This window comes from Amblyomma americanum, chromosome 11, assembly GCF_052857255.1.
Source record: "Amblyomma americanum isolate KBUSLIRL-KWMA chromosome 11, ASM5285725v1, whole genome shotgun sequence".
In the NCBI taxonomy this organism is placed as follows: Eukaryota; Metazoa; Arthropoda; class Arachnida; order Ixodida; family Ixodidae; genus Amblyomma; species Amblyomma americanum.
In genome coordinates, this window is record NC_135507.1 from 117,937,395 (window position 1) to 117,955,282 (window position 17,888).

Sequence of the window (17,888 nt, forward strand, 5' to 3'; positions counted from 1 at the left end):
AAAGTAACGAGCAAACAAAGGTGCGCTGCATAAAAGTTAGAACGTAAAGAGACGAAGGCACGCTGCGCTAATGCTGTAGCGAGGTCTAACATGTAAAATTTCGCGGCTGGCGTCGATTTCTACAAAGCGCGAGTAGTGCCTACGGAAATAAACAAAGGCGCACTGGAGATGGGTAAGTCTGTATACAAGCACGAGTTTTTGTCTCTACCAGCGATTTACTAGCTCACACCGCGCGATTTTGATGTCTGGCGTCGATTTCGACAGAGAGGGAATACGGGCACGAAACGGGACGCTCGCGATCTGCCAGGAAACAATGAGGTGGCCCTAAAGAGGGCCGTTTGCAGGAGCACTTCAACCGCGACCTGCAGCGGCGTGGCGGCGCGGTGAGCAGTAGGCCCAGCAGTGGTCCGTCTTGTGCCCTTTGGCTCCGCACCGACGACACCGGTGCACGACGTACACCTCTCCTGGTCTTGCCCTTGAAGCCGACGCTATCCCTGGTCCGTAGATCTTGACGAGGGCCGCGACGATAATCTTTGACATCTGGTCGATGCCCCGGTCTGCGGCAAACAAGGACAGCATCGGCTCGCCAGAAGCATCCAGGAAACGATGCTGCAAAAACAAGTTACGTTACAAGCGCAGCAATTTGGCGAGTTCTGCACGAGAAAACTTGCGAAAACGTTGTTCAACCCTTACCTCGTGATCGATAACGTGCACGCCCGACAAGCGCTTCATCGTGGCTGTCAGACGGCGGTACAGATGGCGACGCCGGCGGTCCTCAAACCGCACCTTATGTGGGTCGTCGTAATGGAGTTGCAAAATTTTGAACACCAGCACGACGTGCTCCTGCAGCAGGAAAACGAGGTCCTGGAATGCGCAAGGCATGTAGGTAAGCGGTACAGCACTTCATGAAGCGAAATTTGAGATAAAATGCGTACCTTTATGTCGCTGGCGATTTCTCGCGGGTCAGCGCCTTTTGGGGGTCGTCGCAATGTCGTGGAAGCAAGAACTGTACAGAAATTTCAGCTGGCTGCGCCGACGAGCGCACCACGCAAAAAAAAAAAGCCATACCTGGACAGCTTCCGAAACGCGCGCGCCGCCGCCTACGCTCACGAAGAGAATGCCCGCAGACCACGCACGCACGGCGGCCGTCCAGCCGGCTCTAGCGATTCCCTAGGCACTCTAGGGACAGGCCGAGAGAGGCGCGGCGACCCCACATCCGGTTGAGAACGAGGGCGAAGCGAAATAACGTCACGCAGACACGCATCCCACCGACCAATCGGCGTTTCCAGCCCACCGACCCGCAAACGCTTCTCCACGATGGCTGAGTGGTTATGGCGCTCGGCTGCTGGCCCGAAAGACGCGGGTTCGATCCCGGCCGCGGCGGCAGAATTTTGATGGAGGCGAAATTCTATAGGCCCGTGTACTGTGCGATGTCAGTGCACGTTAAAGAACCCCAGCTGTCGAAATCTCCGGAGCCATTCACTACGGCGTCCCTCATAGCCTGAGTCGCTTTGGGACGTTAAACCCCACTAAACCAAACCAAACCAAGTTTCCACAAGCAATCGTTGTGCTCAAGCGCTTCCGAATAGCTACACGAGTGATAAAAGCACAAGCGTACTCGCAACATGGCAGCTCTGCTAGCATTTTACTTTATTTTCCCACAGTACACCGCTGCATAGGTTAAACAAGCATGCGCGTCCATAAAGACGTACGCGAGAAGCGCACATTGAGCCATTCCGACGAAACCACGCAGAGCTTTTCATCATGGATATGATGCGAACACACGCATAACGCACCTTCTGCTTCTTCTGCCTCTTAGTACATGGCACATACCCACATGGGGGTATTGGCCAAGATGTAGTGGCATAAACAAGGAAATTTCCTTAGGAGATTACGACAAAATTGTAGCACCATGCGTGAATGCTCTCGTAGCTTCTTTTTCGTTGTCCGCTCCACCGCGCGTTGAAAGCGGCTCACAGCACTTGCCCATTTGGCCTTCTTGCTTGAGAAAGCAAAAAGCGTCGGAACGAAGTCTGGGTGCCGCGGTGACATTCGAGGCCTTCCTGCCCATCAATAAAACATTTCGTGATGGACTGCACACGCATTTAACCACAGTACTTCTTCCGCACCTGTCACAAAGCGATTCCAGCACAGTCTTGACAGTGCCCAATGGCGGCCACGATCGTAGAGCCGGCGAACGGCTTTTATCCACGCTTCGCGTCGAAGGCGGTCCCGGGAAGCGTTCGCAAAGCGAAAAAATCGAGTTTGCTTCCCTTTACATATTGGGCAATGCAGCTGTATGCAACACGTCGTAGGCATTGCCAAATGCGCCGCACTGAACGCCCGACGGCTGCAGCAACGCACCCCGCGTAGGAAGCCGGTTTGTTTACACTTCCACGGCCGGTCTCGAGTGGCGCGCGACCCTTCCAATATGTTTCGCGACACCGCCGCCAGGGGATGGGCGCATGCGCAGTCGCGTCGTGAAAAAGGCGGATTGGAAGAAGAAAAAACATGCTAGGGAAGATACCTTCAGGCATGCAGACGCAAGCACAATTCTTAGTTTACACATTTCAGTTACAGGACGACAAGCACAAATCAGACCCTCTGGTAAAATCATAAGAAAAATCATACTTGCAACAACATTGCCATGAATACGGGTTAAAGAAAACATACTACAGTTTTCATCAAGTTCTATGTACATCACAACACAATCCCGACGAGGGCAAGACACATAATAACACGGTGCTCTTCGTCAGAGACGGATTAAATATGATCACAACGGGAACAGTTCACACAAGACAAAATTGGTACACTGGCATGAGCCTGTCCAATCATTTTCAGTGTCTCATAGCTGTGAACTCTTTGCGTTCCCCACTCTCACTCACTGCCCCATCGTGTGCTCGAGGTAGGTACTGCCTCCAACCACTCTGCAGGAAGCCGCTCAGACGATCCTGGTCACGGCACCAGTTAAACTTTCCTGCCCTCCTCCCGATAGGAACGGCGGTTAGCAGTACGAAGAGCACTTCAGGTCTTCGATCCGGCGACACGTTGCCGGTTGGGGCAGCAATTCCAACTTCTCAAAGCAAAATTTATTTATTAAAGATGGGACCGAAATACAAGGCAGTGATGACAGGGCTGTTTAAAAAAGACTGATAAAAAAGGCTGTTAAGAACGGCCGAGCTTGAGACTCGGTGCGCTCGTGCTAAGTCATTCTTTGCAGCGGGTTTTAACCCCTCCGATAATTGGGCGGAGCTTGAGTAATCTAGCTCTCGCCTAATTTTAACCCACCGCAGTGCAGTGGCACCGTATGTGCAAGTGGGCGGAGCCCAGGGCTCGCCGGTCCGAGCCCAGTGGACCTCGCTCCTCCTGGAACGTGCTGGGCGCGTGACTCTGCGTACTCGATCCACCGATCGCCACGCGTCGGAACAGAACTGATTAGTGCCGCAGCTCACCCTAAGCGCGGGCGTCACGCCTCGGCGTACATTCCTCGATACCCCCCCCCCCCCCCCGGGGCATGACCGCTCCTGGTAACAGGTGCGGGGGGGGGGGGGGGTTGTCCCATCGGCCCTGTGGGCTTCCACTTAACAAGCAATTTCGCGACTCTGGGAGGACAATTGTGTTTTTAGCTCCGCGTTTTTCTTCTCGAGCGAGGAAGACTGCGGCCCCCAGCTCGCCTGTTTCGAAGAGTCCTGGACCCTTTGGCCTGGAAGTGATGGGAAGGACACGGAACGGCTGCTACTGCGACCAGTTCTTGGGCGGGAGGTGGAGCGTTGGCGGCTTCGCGACGCCCTGGGACTCTTGGGTGGCGAAGACGGTGGTGGACTCGCCGGGGGCGTTGTCCGATGAGTGGAGACCGGCGTGGTGTTGCCGGAGCGTTCGAAGCGTACTTTGCACTTGCGCGTCCCTGTGAAGTGCGTTCCATTACACAGGATAAATTTGGGAGTGCAATCCGGCGTTTCTTTGATGGGATGAGACGCACCGCAGCGAGGACAAAGGTCGGTGCGCTATTTCGGACACACATCAGCATGATGGCCCGGCTTGCGGCAGTTGAAGCATGCTTCAACTTTCGCCTTGAAGGGGTGACACGTGTAGAGGGTGCCGTAGAAGACGAGCTGTCTTGGAACTTCCGTGGTGTCAATAAAGGTGACCAAGATGGACTTGATGCGGCCTAGTTGGCGGGCGTCGGCGATCGTGAAGTGGCGGCTGGGGTTCAGCGCCACGAGCCTCGGAGAAAATATCTTCTTGAGTATGGTTATATACCGCGTTGTAGAGTATCCCTTTGACGGCGTTGTCGGGGGCCGCGACGCATGTCTTCATCGGATACTGTCGGTCGTGGAGCCTGAGTTCTTGAAGTTGGACATATCGTTTCATTCGGGCTTCCGAAGGCGTACTCACGGTGAACGAGTTATTGTAAGGGTTGATTCGGAGCTTGTCCTGGCTCCGCGCTTGCGCGTAGTCGATCTCTGCGCCAGTGCAGAGAAGCTGGAGAAGAGCTCCGCCGTTCACAGGCCGCAGGTCGAGACCACCGCCCGGGCGGAACACAATCTTGAGGTCTGAAGCTGCTAGACGAGGAAGTGGAGCGTGTTTCTTGATTTTCGGTGGAGTAGACTTGCCTTGCGGCGGTTGAGCGGGCTTGCCTGTACCTGTCCGGGAACTGGACGCTGCTGACGCGTCATTGGACGATGACGGCTTCGTGGTGGGGTAGAGCTTGTTGTGGGCCCGGACGGTGCGGGACCACCGTGGATCATTTTCGAATTCTTCTGAGGAAATCACTTCGCCATCGACGCGGTACTCCATCTGTGACGATGTAGACCCGGAGACGAACAGGGCAATGAGCAGCCGGCGGCGTTAGGCCTAACCGGTGACGGCGTTCCACGCCTGGCGCGACAGGAAAATCTTCCAAAATCGGTTCCAATGGGCGAAAATGGCCGAAAATTGGTGCGTAGAGGTGCACAACACCTTCGCTGACTGTGTCCGATGGAAAGCAGGTCACTTCAGGTCAATATTCCGCCACCACGAGCAAACGTTGACGGAGCCCATGTGATGCACGTCCTCATCATCTCGCTGCCAGTTGACCAGGCTCTGCGATAAATGTGAGCATTGTTCGGGTAACCCTAATTTCAGAGGAACCGAAGTAAACAGGCATGCAGGTCTCAGCATGCCTCAGCGAAGGGGTACGTGCATTAAACACTATTTTCTGACCTGGTTCTCGTCTTGCGAGCGTTATTAGGACAAGCAGTGGAATGACGATGAGTCTAGGTCATTTTAAAAACAAATTTTTGTGTTGCAAAGAAGAAAAGGCGAATCCTAGCTGACACTCGAAGAGCCACTCGCTATACAGCTGCCGCAGTTTCACTTTAGAATATGTGGCGAACGATGTCTGTTCTCATCGATTCCAGGTGATATTTGATGCTTTAGGGTGTCATTTGTCTTCCAGACGTGATTTTAACCTAACTCCATAGCACAGCCACGTTTCAGCGGCACAGGGCGAGAGAAACGACTGACGAGAAAGACTTCTGTGGCGTGCGTGACAAGCGCCGTTGAAAGACAACTGAACCAGGCATCACGAATAAAGCCCATTTAGGCATATTTTGATACAGTAGGAAACAGTACATGATACACTCCGTCGAAAAAGCAGTACCATATACCTTATGGACGCGATAACTGCAGACCACCGACGGCACCTCACCAGATAGTGGCCTCGCCCTCGCTTCCGGCTAAACATGATTCGGTAAAATGATCACTGCAAAGTCGGCTGCCTAATGAAGGTTTCCACCTATTCTTTTTAAAATTTATACCCCTTTGATGGTATAACTTGGGCTTAGAGCTCGACAACGTGCATCAAAACAAAGAGCAGAGTTAGCGACGCTAGCTCAACGGGACGGCAGAGAGCTGAGCAGACGAGGCTTCGTACATGCTGTGTGAAGCGACGTCCTGTCGTCTGCTTGTGTCATCCCATAGCGATGCAATGGACCCATATTTTTGAAACGTCTTTCCGGAATATTTTGCTGCTCTCCTGATGCAGTTGACGGCGCAACAGGTGGGCGTTGTCATGAAAAAAGACGAGAACGTCGAAAAGGCAAAATGCTAAGTGTGAAGCGAAAACTAAAGCTGAAAAACCGTGCTGAGGTCCGATTTCGGGCACTGCCAAAGGCTGACCTCCGGGACATGCGTCCCAACTTCCGGTGGCTTCACTTTCAGGCGCCCGATGCGCCATCCGGCCCCCTAGTGGCTCCCCTACCATCGTCGGCCGCCGGCGCGCGCGGAGGGCCGCGGCCTTGGTCAACGTCTGCAAGAATTTGGTGCGGCGAATCGATAGCCCCCGGCTGCTGACGTCACTTGCACGACGTGACGCCGTATGCAAGGTTTCGCGCGAAAGCTCGGCACCGCCCGTCAGCGCGAGGTGCGAAAGCTGGAATGTTTAAAAAATATATTGTAAATTTCCCGCTCCCTGATCCGGAGCTACGACCCGGATCAACAAAGACTCCTCATCAGTCAGGCGGAGACAGCTTACTACAAGGCTCTCCGCGGTCTCCGGTGCTGAGAGCCGGCCGGGAGGCACCCCTGCGCCCCGACCGTGAGGCCCCATGATGACGGGAATAAAGTTCATTCATTCATCGCTCCCTGTTGAGGCCTCGTACGCGGCAGGAACGCTCGGTGGCCTGTACTCGACATAATGAAAGCATTTTAAAGCCAAGCTCGAACACCCTTTTCTGTGGCCCTTTAAGGCTGGTTCACATGCAAGCGCTCGAGCGGCGCGCCGCAGCAACGACTCAAAAGAGGTTTTTGCGCCGCGGCGGCAGGATACTCGCTCGCGTTTTCGCTTGCATATGAAACAGGCTTTAGAGCTAGCGCGCTAGAGGACGGGGCGATTCGTCCTCACTGGCCTATTTTCCGCACGTCGCACAGTCTACACCGTGGTGCCTCGTGCACCAAGCAGCTTTGAAGCGATTGGCCAACTAGGGACTCCAAGAGACTGCTATGCTGGTTTCTTTCGCCGCAGCAGTGCAACGGCTGACTCATCTGCTGCTGCGCGCGGGAAGCACGGGATCGACGACCTTGTCTTTGTGCTATCATCATCACCAACACCACCTCAATCGCGTTTGTTACGACGCCAGCGCCGCCGCTGCTGCGTTGGAGGAGGAAGGGCGAGAAGGTTCGGCGGAGAGAAAGAGAGCGGCGTGGGCAGCGGCGGTAGCGCGTCAGCGGCGGCGCACGGGTGTCGCCAGTCGGGGTCGGTGCCGTCGGGTCCTGTCGCTGTAAGCACTATGTCGGCCGAACCCCGCATAACGGTCAGCGTCCACACCACAACCGGAGGCCGCATGCAACTGCAGCTGCAGCCACAGTGCACCATCGCGTCGCTCAAGAGGACGCTGTCGGCGCGGCTGCGGCTCGCCAAGGACCGAATGGTGCTCCTACACCGCAACAGGTCAGTGCTTCGCTTCACGCTCCTGCGGATTATTTCGCCGGTGTTGGTCCCGTAACAAGTGCGGGCCCCCAATCGCGTGCATCGCCCAGGCTTGCGTGCATCCGTGGAAAGTCGGCAGAATTGCGCACGCGACGCTTGTGTGTGGCCACAAAGGGCTTCGTGACGGGCGCCTACGCCTCCCCGGATGAATAGCTCGATGAAACCGAATACCGGTCGGCGGACGAGTCGTGCTGGCCCGAACGCCCACGCACGACCGCCGCTGGCATGCGAGGGCCGACCCTCTGACGTCCCGCGTTCTGGTGCGCGCAGTAGGTGCGGGGAGCACTGGCCCGACGCTTTTGCAGCCTGCAGGGTATGTCGCGCGGGTCGCCCACCGTGGGAGCGCAAGTGGCAACCAGTGCGCCCTTCTCGAGAGCTTCATCTGTGCGCCCCTCTTTGTGACACGGGAAAAAGCACGCTGCCGTAGTGAGAGGAACGGAGGTGCCCTTTCGGCGTGTGGCGGTCTTTGCGCCGCTCGGTCGAAACCGCGTTCCCGGCGGCGGGTGCCGGAAGTCTCGGCCGTGTGCGTACCAGAACCGGCTGCCCTCCGCGACATACCGGTTGGCTGCCTCCGACGACGAACGCCCACGGATCGCCTTCCCAGAATCTCTGGTGGGTGGCTCGCGTGGGAACGCCAGCCGTGGCGATGTGCCGGGGAGAGACACCCACGCCTGCCTCGCGGCGGAAAAAGAGCGTAGCACGTATACATACTTTCCCTTTGACGCGTCTTTTGTGGCCCTTCGCGGGGCTGTGGCCCGGGGCTGACGTCGGCGGCGCCGCCTGCTGGCCCAATCGGGTTGCCTCTCCCCCCACCCCGTTTTTTTTTTTTGTCGGCCGGTGACGCTGTGCGGGTTCAGTGGCTCGTCTATAGCGGTGCTCTCTGCTGAGCGTGGGAGTCGAGGCACGGTGATAACGGTGACTGCGACGGGGCCTTCTTGCCGTGGTTGTCACTCGCGTGTGCGGCGGTTGGTTGGAGCACCTGCCGATTGCCGTAGCGCCGGTAGACAAATGCGCGATCCGCCGGTATCGGCGAACTCCCCTCCCTGAGGCGATTTTTTGTGCGTTCTACCTTGTGAACATGCGCACGTACTCGATTTAGCGTGGCAAGAACGCCGTTCGTGCGGATTTCAGCATTACTCTGGGCTGCACCTGTTGCGTCGTTTCCCCGCTTTCTTAGCGGGGCTTGATTGTACTGAGGATAGGAAGATATGTGTCGCGCGCGGTGCTTGGCTTCGGAGAGTGCTTTGCTTTTTGCATAAGCGTGCGGAGAAACTGATAAGCCAACTTGTGTCTTCAAAAGAAACGTGAGGTGCATTTGGACTTGAAATGACAACGCCAGTCAATTAAGAAACGACTTTGACAGTTTGAGCACCGCACTGGCGAAAAGTGGCATGTCTGGGCTGTATTCCACTGGCTTGCTGTTCTGGGAGAGCCCAGTGCTTTTATGTTTGGCATAAATGTGCATCTGGTGACTCGTTTACTGTGGAGTGTGATCACTTTTGCTTTCAGTTAATGACCACGATGTGCTGCATTGTGAAAAAATTTTCAGCGATGCCAAGTTCCAAACTTTTCTGGGTTTGCACTTTCCAAGACTGCTGCCAGTTACAGATGTGGTGACAAGTATCTTGTATTAACCCTACTACCTTTGTCCTTTCCAGTTTTGGCAACAGACATTTAAAAGTAGCTGTACATGTTTGTAATCACTGCATACAAAAAACCAGCAAGTCTTCTGCAGGTGATGCAAATGACAATTGTTCTAGGTTTGTCTCGCAGCCCATTCTTTGTCATCAGCCACTGACTGGTGTAAGCTACAAATCTTTAATAGGTGTATCTTTGAATGCTAGTCATCAGTGCCGCTGATAATGTCAGGGTGTGAATGAACTCACTGCTGGTCTCAAACAACTCGACTGTACTCCTGCAAAGTGAGTACCACACTAGGTGCCCTTTTCCAAGTTGCTGTATGTTTAAGTTTTCTTAAGTCTATCTACTAATTGTCCTCGTAACTACAAGGACACAGATTTAGTAATTTGATGTGTAACGTAATGAAACTTTCTGTGTTGTGTTGTTGTTTGGAGAATCTTTTCACCATTGTTATTGATATGCCACATGCAGCTCTATCGTATTTTTGATGGGAACTCATTAACAAGATTGCAAAGAAACTAAATCTGTGAAGTCATTGTATGTAATGGGTGTAGCCAGTCATGTAAATAAATAACAAGAGAAAAAGGCTGAGGGCTCTTGCTGTATTGCAGACTTTCTTTGTGAGGAATTTGAGCATTATTTATTACTTTGTGCAGTCTACATATAGATTTAAAGGGAAAAATTTGGGGGACAGTACTGTGAATGAGCCTCGACACCATGCTCTGTGATGGCAGATGGCGCAGCAATGCAGTTTCGCTTAGCTCTGCCACGCATCGCAGATCCTGCAAACTTTTGTGGCCGACCAAGCCGTACGAACATGTCCGCATGACCTGTGGGCCTGACTTGCAACCTCTAAGGGTTGGCGGTTCGATTCCCAACTAGTTGCGCCACTTTTCTTTTCAGCGCAATTCATTTACTTTATGTATTTACATGTCCTAATCATGTTTTAGTCATGTTGCGACCTTCTAATCAGCAGTTTTCTGGTGTTCTAATCACTTTTAAAATCCCGTGCTTCAAGCGCGATCTTAGCCACCTTTTTGGCCTATCCGGATTGTTTGCTCACAACAGACACTGCTGCATTTTCTGCAGAACGGGACCATTAAAGCTGTTGCTTTAATATGGCGCCACCCGTTGGTGGCAGTGGCGTTGAGTGAGCCCAAGGTCGTGGTGTCGAATGCCTATCATGGTGGCCGAATTTCAATGTAAGAAAAATGCTCAGGTGCTGTGTGATGTCGGAGTTAAAGCTGGCTTAGCATTTGCGAGATAAGGTGGGAATGGCATCTACAAAATCTTGAACAACATATAAGCAGTTGTGCATGGCTATGATCGGTGGAGATAAATCATCACAAAATGATAAATCCTCCTGCTGGTGGCTGTCAGCATGAACACATGTTACACACAGATCAGCTTCCTGTCTGCTGCCTACAAGGGATTTACTGAGGTAAAAGGAGGTAATAGTCAGGACAACCTTAGACTTCAGTAAACCAAATGATCAGGCAGGCTTTCCCAAAGGGTGCTCGACAATGCGCTATATTCGCACTATCAATTAGGTGATAGAGAAATGCACAGGGTATAATCAACCCTTATTCCTTTATAGATTACGAGAAGGCATTTGACTCAGTCGAAACTTCAGTAGTCATGCAGGCATTGCGGAATCAGGGTGTGTAAGAGCCTTAAGCAGAAATGCTGGAAGATATCTTTAGCCGGCGTACAGCTACCATAGTCCTCCATAAAGTTAGCAGTAAAACTCCAATAAGGTAATAGTCAGGCAGGGAGACATAATCTTGCCAATGCTATTCACCGCATGTTAGCAGGAGGTATTCAGAGGCCTGGTTTGGGAACAGTTGGGGATAAGAGTTAAGTAATCTGCGATTCGCTGAATATATTGCCTTGCTAAGTCAGCATGATCAGTGAGTTTGGCAGGCAGAGCAGTAATGTAGGTCCAAAATAGAATGTGCAGAAAACCAAAGGAATGTTCAACAGTCTTGGAAGGGAACAGCAGTTTGCAATTGGTAGCAAGGTGCTGGAAGCGGTAAGGACATACATCTACTTAGGGCACGTAATGACTGCAGACCCGGATCACAAGAGTGAATTAACTAGTAGAGTAACGAGGTGGAGCGCATTTGGCAGGTTCTCTTATATCATAAATTGCAGTTTACCAACATCCCTCAAGAGAAAAGTATATAACAGCTGTTTCTTACCGGTGCTCACCTATGGGTCAGAAACGTGGCGGCTAACAAAAAGGGTTCAGCTTATGTTAAGGATAATGGAACAAGCTATGGAAAGGAAAATGATAGGTGTAACGTTAAGAGACCGGAAGCAGGCAGAGTGGGTGAAAGAACAAACGCGGGTAATGACATCCTAGTCGAAATCAAGAGGAAGAAATGGGCTTGGGCAGGGCATGTAATACAAAGGCAAGGTAACCGCTGGTCCTTGAGGGTAACCGAGGGTATTCCAAGAGAAGGCAAGCGTAGCAGGGGGCGGCAGAAGGTTAGGTGGGCGGATCTAAGAAGTTTGCAGGCATAGGGTGGTTGCAGCTGGCAAAAGACAGGGTTAATTGGAGAGACGTGGAAGTTGCCTTTGTCGTGCAGTGAGTGTAGTCAGGCTGCTGCCGATGACATTTTCTGTCATCTACAGTTTAATCTGTTGAAGGTTATCACTTTGATTTTGTAGGAATTTGTGCACCGGAATGAAGTGGTGTTTAAGTAGTCAGCAGTGTGGGATCAAAGAAGCTGAAAATGGGATAGCAGATGACACGGTCACGTGCACGAGTTGAAGTTGTCGTTTAAGCTGTTAATATAGATGAGAGAAAGGAGTGACGTTGGGCCTTGGGGCACGCCCACTTTTACTGGAATAGAGCAGAAACATAATTATTATGGCAACACACAGGGAACGGTTATAAAAACTAATCCAGTCGATGACGCCAAATGGCAAGTTCAAATTAGTTGCCCAGTAGATTAGTTGAAGATGAGGAATGTGCTCAATTGTTTTCACAAAATCAATGAAAATGCCATTTTTTATTGAAGAAAACGATGAAGGTAAGGGCCTGTATTCAGAGTTGTGGCGCTAAAGCCATGCTCCCGTTAGGCTTCAGAACTGTTATGTGATGCTCATGGGTTTTTCTTCCTTCGTGCCTGGCTGGTGCATTTCAGGGCGCGATGCATACGGCTCCGTTGAGTCGGGACTAGTGCAATGTCTCGACGAAGTCTGGCGTCGCACTCCACACCTTTGAATCTGTATGCTCCGACACACTGCGCATACGCGAAAAGAGAAATCGTGCGCTTTGAGAAAGTAGTTTTGCGTGAGGGGAGAAAACAGGGCGATTACCACATGTAACGCGAATTTCAGCCTCCTTGCTTCAACATTCGCTTTCCTCAGCTGCTGAATTTTCGCGCTTACATCGTTTCATTTCGTTACTACGCCGCATAGTCTTGCCGCCAGAGGCGCCCCCCCCCAAATTGTTCAATGTTCTTTTTTTCCCCTCTCTAGTCTCAACAAGCGCAGAAAGACAAGGACAGGCTTCGTTCCGCACCCTCTGCTTCTGGGCTGTTGGCGGCGCGTGCATTTGGGTCTTGTCCTCGCACTGCTTTGCGCGGCGAGTTGGTTGTTCGCGATGTCGTGTACCCACAGGAGGTCCGATGTCTTCACGGCGTCTAAAAGAGTCGCTATGTCATCACATCCGACGATGCGTTCGCCAGTGGCGACGACGAACATTGGCAAAGTGGCGCCAACCAGTGGGCGCCGCCTGTTGCCTCGGGTGATCCTTCTCCGCGGTTACGCCAGGGTGAAGCTCATGATCGGGGCATTGCTCCTCTGACACGAATGCGTTCGGTTTTCCCGAACAGAGGACCGGCAGTGGCGGCTTGTGGAGCGGAATAGGCGATGTGACCACGAACAGCGAGAAGTCGTGAGCGCCGTCACGACCCCGACCTGCGTCAGCAGTTTCTCAATAAGGCATTTTCTATCCGTTACAGCCAACATCCCTCCGAAAGCGTTTGTTGACGGAGAGGGCTAGGGGAACATCACCATGTCAAGGCACACGTGCCGCTGTCATTCGCAGCACACTTAGTCGTCCCGGTCGTCTTTATTTTTTTTTTTTTCGCTAAGCGGATTTGTTTCCGACGCCACGGTTTGTCTAGAACGCGCGTTTCTGCCGACCTTGAATTTTGGGAAACATTTAATTTCGTCAACTGTTTCCGCTCGAGGCGCGAAAATTCTTGCGTTGGCAGCTAGGGCGTCAGTGGTGACTTCTCGCCGTTTCTATCGCCCGCCTGTAATCCACGTGGCGTGCGTTATCCCGACCGGGTCGTGTCGTGCTGCCTCCATGTTGAGCGCGAATGGACAAGGCCGCGCTTGGCACCCGCGCCGGAGGACCTTCGCTGACGTCAGTGGCCCGCCCACTCATCGATTCCTTCCTCACGCTCGGCCCCGAGTGGCGGCATTTGCGAGCCGGATTCGAAAACGGCGCTCTCGCCTGAAATCATCCGCGGTGGAAGAAACGGGTGGAGACTTAAAAGCAGGCCTAAAGATAACTAGTCAGGGGTTGTTATAGCGTAGAATCGAGTCGAATGTGTATTTAGAAAGGGAGAATTTCTTGTATATATATATATATATATATATATATATATATATATATATATATATATATATATATATATATATATATATATATATATATATGCCGAGCTTATGCCCGCCCATGGCATACATCCGGCAGCCCAATGGCGCGGGCGTTGCCTTTGGCTTCTCTGAGGTCTAATCTCCGAACCCCGGCGCAGAGCCAGCCGCCGCCTCCGGCCCCTCTGCGTTTTTCGCCCACCGCCGTGGCCCGATGCTTGGCGGGGGAGGACTGTGTCTTCTTCCGCGGGAGAATCGACCCTCGCTCAATTTGGGGAAGGCCGTAGCAGCAGCGGCAGCCTGACGTCAGCAGACGCACTTGAGGGCCTGACCTTAGGGGACAGAGCTCGGCAACAGCAGCGCGCCCACTCCGGCCGCGGCAGAAAAAGAAAGCGCGCGCGCAGGCCCTGACCCCGGTCCATTGACGTCAGGGTTGACGTCACGCTGGGGTCGATCGATGTGGGAGTCCGTGCCCGGGTTCCCCGACCGACCTCCCACCTTGTCGATGTTTGTAAACTGCTGCTGGCCCGTTTCTTTGTGCCTCTAACGCGGAGCCATTTTGAGGGCTCCTCTCCCCCCCCACCCCGCCAGCCTCACCGAGATCGGCCGTGCGTTTTCTTCCCTTCCCGGAGCGGTCTGGAATCTGTTGCAGTAGCGCGTTCCAGTCGCCTTATTTCACTAAGATTTTCATTCGCTTAGGTTTTTGCTTGCTTGCATCCTTGTGCGGAGGATGATGAGCGGCAGAAAGTGCCAACGATGGTCACGCGCTGCGCTGTTGGTGTCGTTTGGCAATTGCTACGCCATGGGGTCAGTGTGGAGAGGCCAGGGAGCACGGAAAATGTCAAATGCTCGATCACGCCACCGTGTCGGTACCGTACCGGCCTTCTCTGTTTGAGGGCAAGGCCGCTGGCTCGAGGTGCAGTGTCTGTGGGCTTTTTTCCGGCGTGTTTTTTGTCGCAGCACACTCTGAAACATTAGATGTGCGACTTGCAACTTCTGTTCAAGGGGCTGCCATGCGGCAGTGCGAGTTGTGCCGCTTTCTGCGGGCGAGGCGAAACGCGCCCGCTGCGTACGTAGGGTTAGAGACTGGCATGCCGCTGTGCCTGGAGCGGGATTTGTGTGGGCTTTGCCCAGTTTTTGAGGTGGCAGTCGAAATTTAGCTGCGTACGAGTGCGGGAACTTACTGCGCTATGTCGTGCATAGATTTTGTAAGTCAGATGCTGCAATGCACTGCGCCCTTTATCGACAAAGTACGTGGCCTTAATTGTGGCTACTGAGCCTCGGGTCACGGGATCGCGGCATTTCGATGGAGGCGAAATGAGAAAGAGCGCTGTGGAAGAAGCCCAGGCTCATGGGCCACGTGCAGCTTGGGGACTGCGCACGTCGTACCGAGACGTGGACGTGCTTTTTCCGATCACGCTCGCCTCGGGGCCCTTCGCGTTGTGGATCGCACTCGACGACTGGCCGAGAGCAAGCTGGCGAGAGCGGGTGGCGCGCGTGCTGAAACGGGCGCTCGCGGGGCGGGCGAAGCTATGGCGCCGCAATGCTATTTCTGCGGCGACTGCTTTAACCCTGCACAGTTTTCGTCTGTGAGAATACAGAAAGTGCGCACTTTATGCCGTATTAAACAAGATGACGGAAACGTGTCTCCGAACCAGACCGCGCGACGGCAGCGCCACGTGTGCGGTGCCTCGCGACATAGTTCCGTTTTCGCGTCTCCGGTGCCTTCGGTTCTTTGGGCTTACGCCCCTTCGTCATCTGACATAACATTCCCGTGGAGCCATTTTATCAGAATACAAAGTTGCAACAATCTCATCAGCACAGACAAATATAGAAAACATGCTCAGTGGTCTTTCTAACCATATTACGCATTTGAAATATTCGTAGAAGTGTACAAATTCCAGGAACAGAAATCAAGTTCGGACACTAAGCTTTCTGTTGGGAAGCTATCATCAAAAATTAGGGCTCTCGCAAAGGAATGTGACGACTCTGAAAACGATCTTCGGCGGTCTAGATCTATCGTCTTTGAAGTTCATGCAGTCCCAGTGCTCTGAAGCTGTCCAGTTCTCTCTACCTGCTTATTGGATGTAATTATAGGTGCAATCTTTCCGGTATTTCCTGCCGGGGTAGTTTAATGAGAACTAAGGGCAACCTGATTTGGAATGTTCCCCCGCAAAGTTTCTTGAAATGAAGGTGGCTGGCATGCTTAGAACGCATTGGACATGGCCTTCATTTTTGCATAGAATTTAAAGGATTGTGAAAAATTTGATCAGAATTTTAGCTGTATACACTAAAGTCTCGAACCATTGAATCGTTGATCCGATGGGAAGAAAAATCCTGTGCTGATTCGAATGCATTGAAATGCGACAAGATTATGAGCACATCTTGGGGTTTGTGCAGTGTGGCAGAGACGGTACCAGACTGCTAAGTAGGCTATGTCTCACTGAGAGCGACGGAGAATAATTTTTGTTTTTGTCAAGGACGCCACACTTTTTTTGTGGTTTTTCATATATCTCATTACTTCTTCATCCTGAAGGAAAGTGACATTTTTGTTTAGCAAAAATCTGTTAATTTGCTCATTTTAGGGCTTATGAAGTAAATAACCATGCCATAGATGTAGCATTTCAGTTCAAGTTTTTTCATTTTTGCATGGTTGTGAACATTCCAGCTTGCATGCCACAAAAGCTCAAGCATCTGCCACATTAGACTACTTTTTCAATTTTTCCCCAAAATTTGATACAAATTACAATTTTTTTGTTACATAATCTGCCACAAGAGGGACCTGTAGTCAGTTCCATTCCACCACTGCAAAAGTAATAAAAGGCTACTCAAGGTTACTATAGTTATCAAGGCTACCTGACAACTAAAACATTTAGACTAGCCAATGAGAGTAATAAGTATTATTATATCATATTTGTGTGAGTGGCTTGTATTGTCCAAGCACAATTAACAGCCGCTGCTCGACAGTGACCGTCGGAAATACTTTATGATGCCCCTTGTTAATGCAACAGTGTTTCAGCGGACGTTTGGAAGTGTGGTGGCTCACTGGAAGCAAGTCAGAGTTGCCCACACCTTTGCACTCATTTGGACAGTAATGTGCCTAGGATGCATACTGATTTCACCTCTGAACTTCGCTCCACTTTTAGACCTGTAAGTGTTTCTCACTTAGGCCCTGGTCATCGGGGCCTTGTCGTGCAGCCTTCTGGCCCTGAAGGTTTTAGCTATTCCTCTGCATGGATCTTACAGATTGCCCTCTTTTTTTTGCCCTCCAAAAATTCATAGCTGAAATTGATTTCCTGGAGTCTGCTCATCTCTGCCTGCATCTAATAGCTTTTCGTGAGAACGTCCTGGAAACGTTATTTTCTGGAAAAAAGAAAAAAAAAACCTGGAGAAATTCAAGTTTGGTTAATGAGTGTCCTTTGCCGCAGCCTCCAACATACTCTAATTTTACTTTTGTTTGAATTTATTTTTGCTTACTGATCTTTTTACTTTTCCCTTGGGCGCCTTTAATTGCGTCACCAACTGCAAGCTGTACCATTATTGCCTATGGCAAGTCACACTCGTCTGGCCTGATGTCGCTTGATCTCTGTTAAAGACTAGTTACGATCTGCAGTTGCATTGGTTGCAATCTTCAACAGTAGAGGGCAGTAGTTGGCAGTGAAACGTGTTTTGTGTACTTAGCATGTGTTTTAAGCCTGAGAAGTCATTTTTTAGCAAATATCTCCAAAAAATTCTCAATTTTCATACATTTTTTGGGAGTTAATTTGGCGGTTAAAGCATTCCTTCCAGCCCTATCTGGGTTCTAACACGTGAGAGACAAAAGTGTCACTACAGCATGTGTGCTAATGAGTATGGGTCTGCCGGAACAACACATTGTAGGTGCCATTTCTGACTGGCGAAAGAATGCTGAAGTCCAGCCAAACAGTTTAGTTTTCGATGACTGTGGGAGTTGAAAGCAATTTCTTCTGAAGGTTATGCTGATGTTTGTTTTTCTCTGCCCTGTCTTGCAGACAGCTGAAGGAAGGCACATTAGATTCCAACAATGTTCGTGATGGAGAGAGGCTTACACTGCTGCCTAGTGTGGAAACTGGTCTTCAGGTGAGAGCTCATTGACTTGTATGCTACGTGATCCACAGTGCTTGATCCAGTGCTGTCTTGAACA

General features: G+C 51.6%; 2 protein-coding genes across 2 annotated transcripts in view; one reads left to right on the forward strand and one right to left on the reverse strand.

Annotated features, from left to right (window-relative positions):
- Nucleotides 1–702: 702 nt before the first annotated feature.
- On the reverse strand, nt 703–12,683 carry LOC144110567 (uncharacterized). Its single transcript, XM_077643579.1, has 2 exons — nt 8,180–12,683; nt 703–5,082 (listed from the first exon to the last, which is right to left on the reverse strand). The coding sequence occupies exon 2, from the start codon at nt 4,795–4,797 to the stop codon at nt 4,135–4,137; it is 663 nt and encodes a 220-aa protein (XP_077499705.1). The 5' UTR covers nt 4,798–5,082; nt 8,180–12,683; the 3' UTR covers nt 703–4,134.
- Nucleotides 7,135–17,888, forward strand: part of LOC144110566 (midnolin-A-like) — a 30,420-nt gene continuing 19,666 nt past the window's right edge. Inside the window, exons 1-2 of the mRNA XM_077643578.1 lie at nt 7,135–7,429; nt 17,737–17,824. Of these exons, the coding sequence (XP_077499704.1) occupies nt 7,269–7,429; nt 17,737–17,824 (249 nt within the window). The 5' untranslated portion in view covers nt 7,135–7,268. The remainder of the gene's footprint in view (nt 7,430–17,736; nt 17,825–17,888) is intronic.

Bases quoted from the DNA above. Each gene is read 5' to 3' on its own strand.
- LOC144110567 (XM_077643579.1), bottom strand. From the start codon at position 4,797: ATGGAGTACCGCGTCGATGGCGAAGTGATTTCCTCAGAAGAATTCGAA.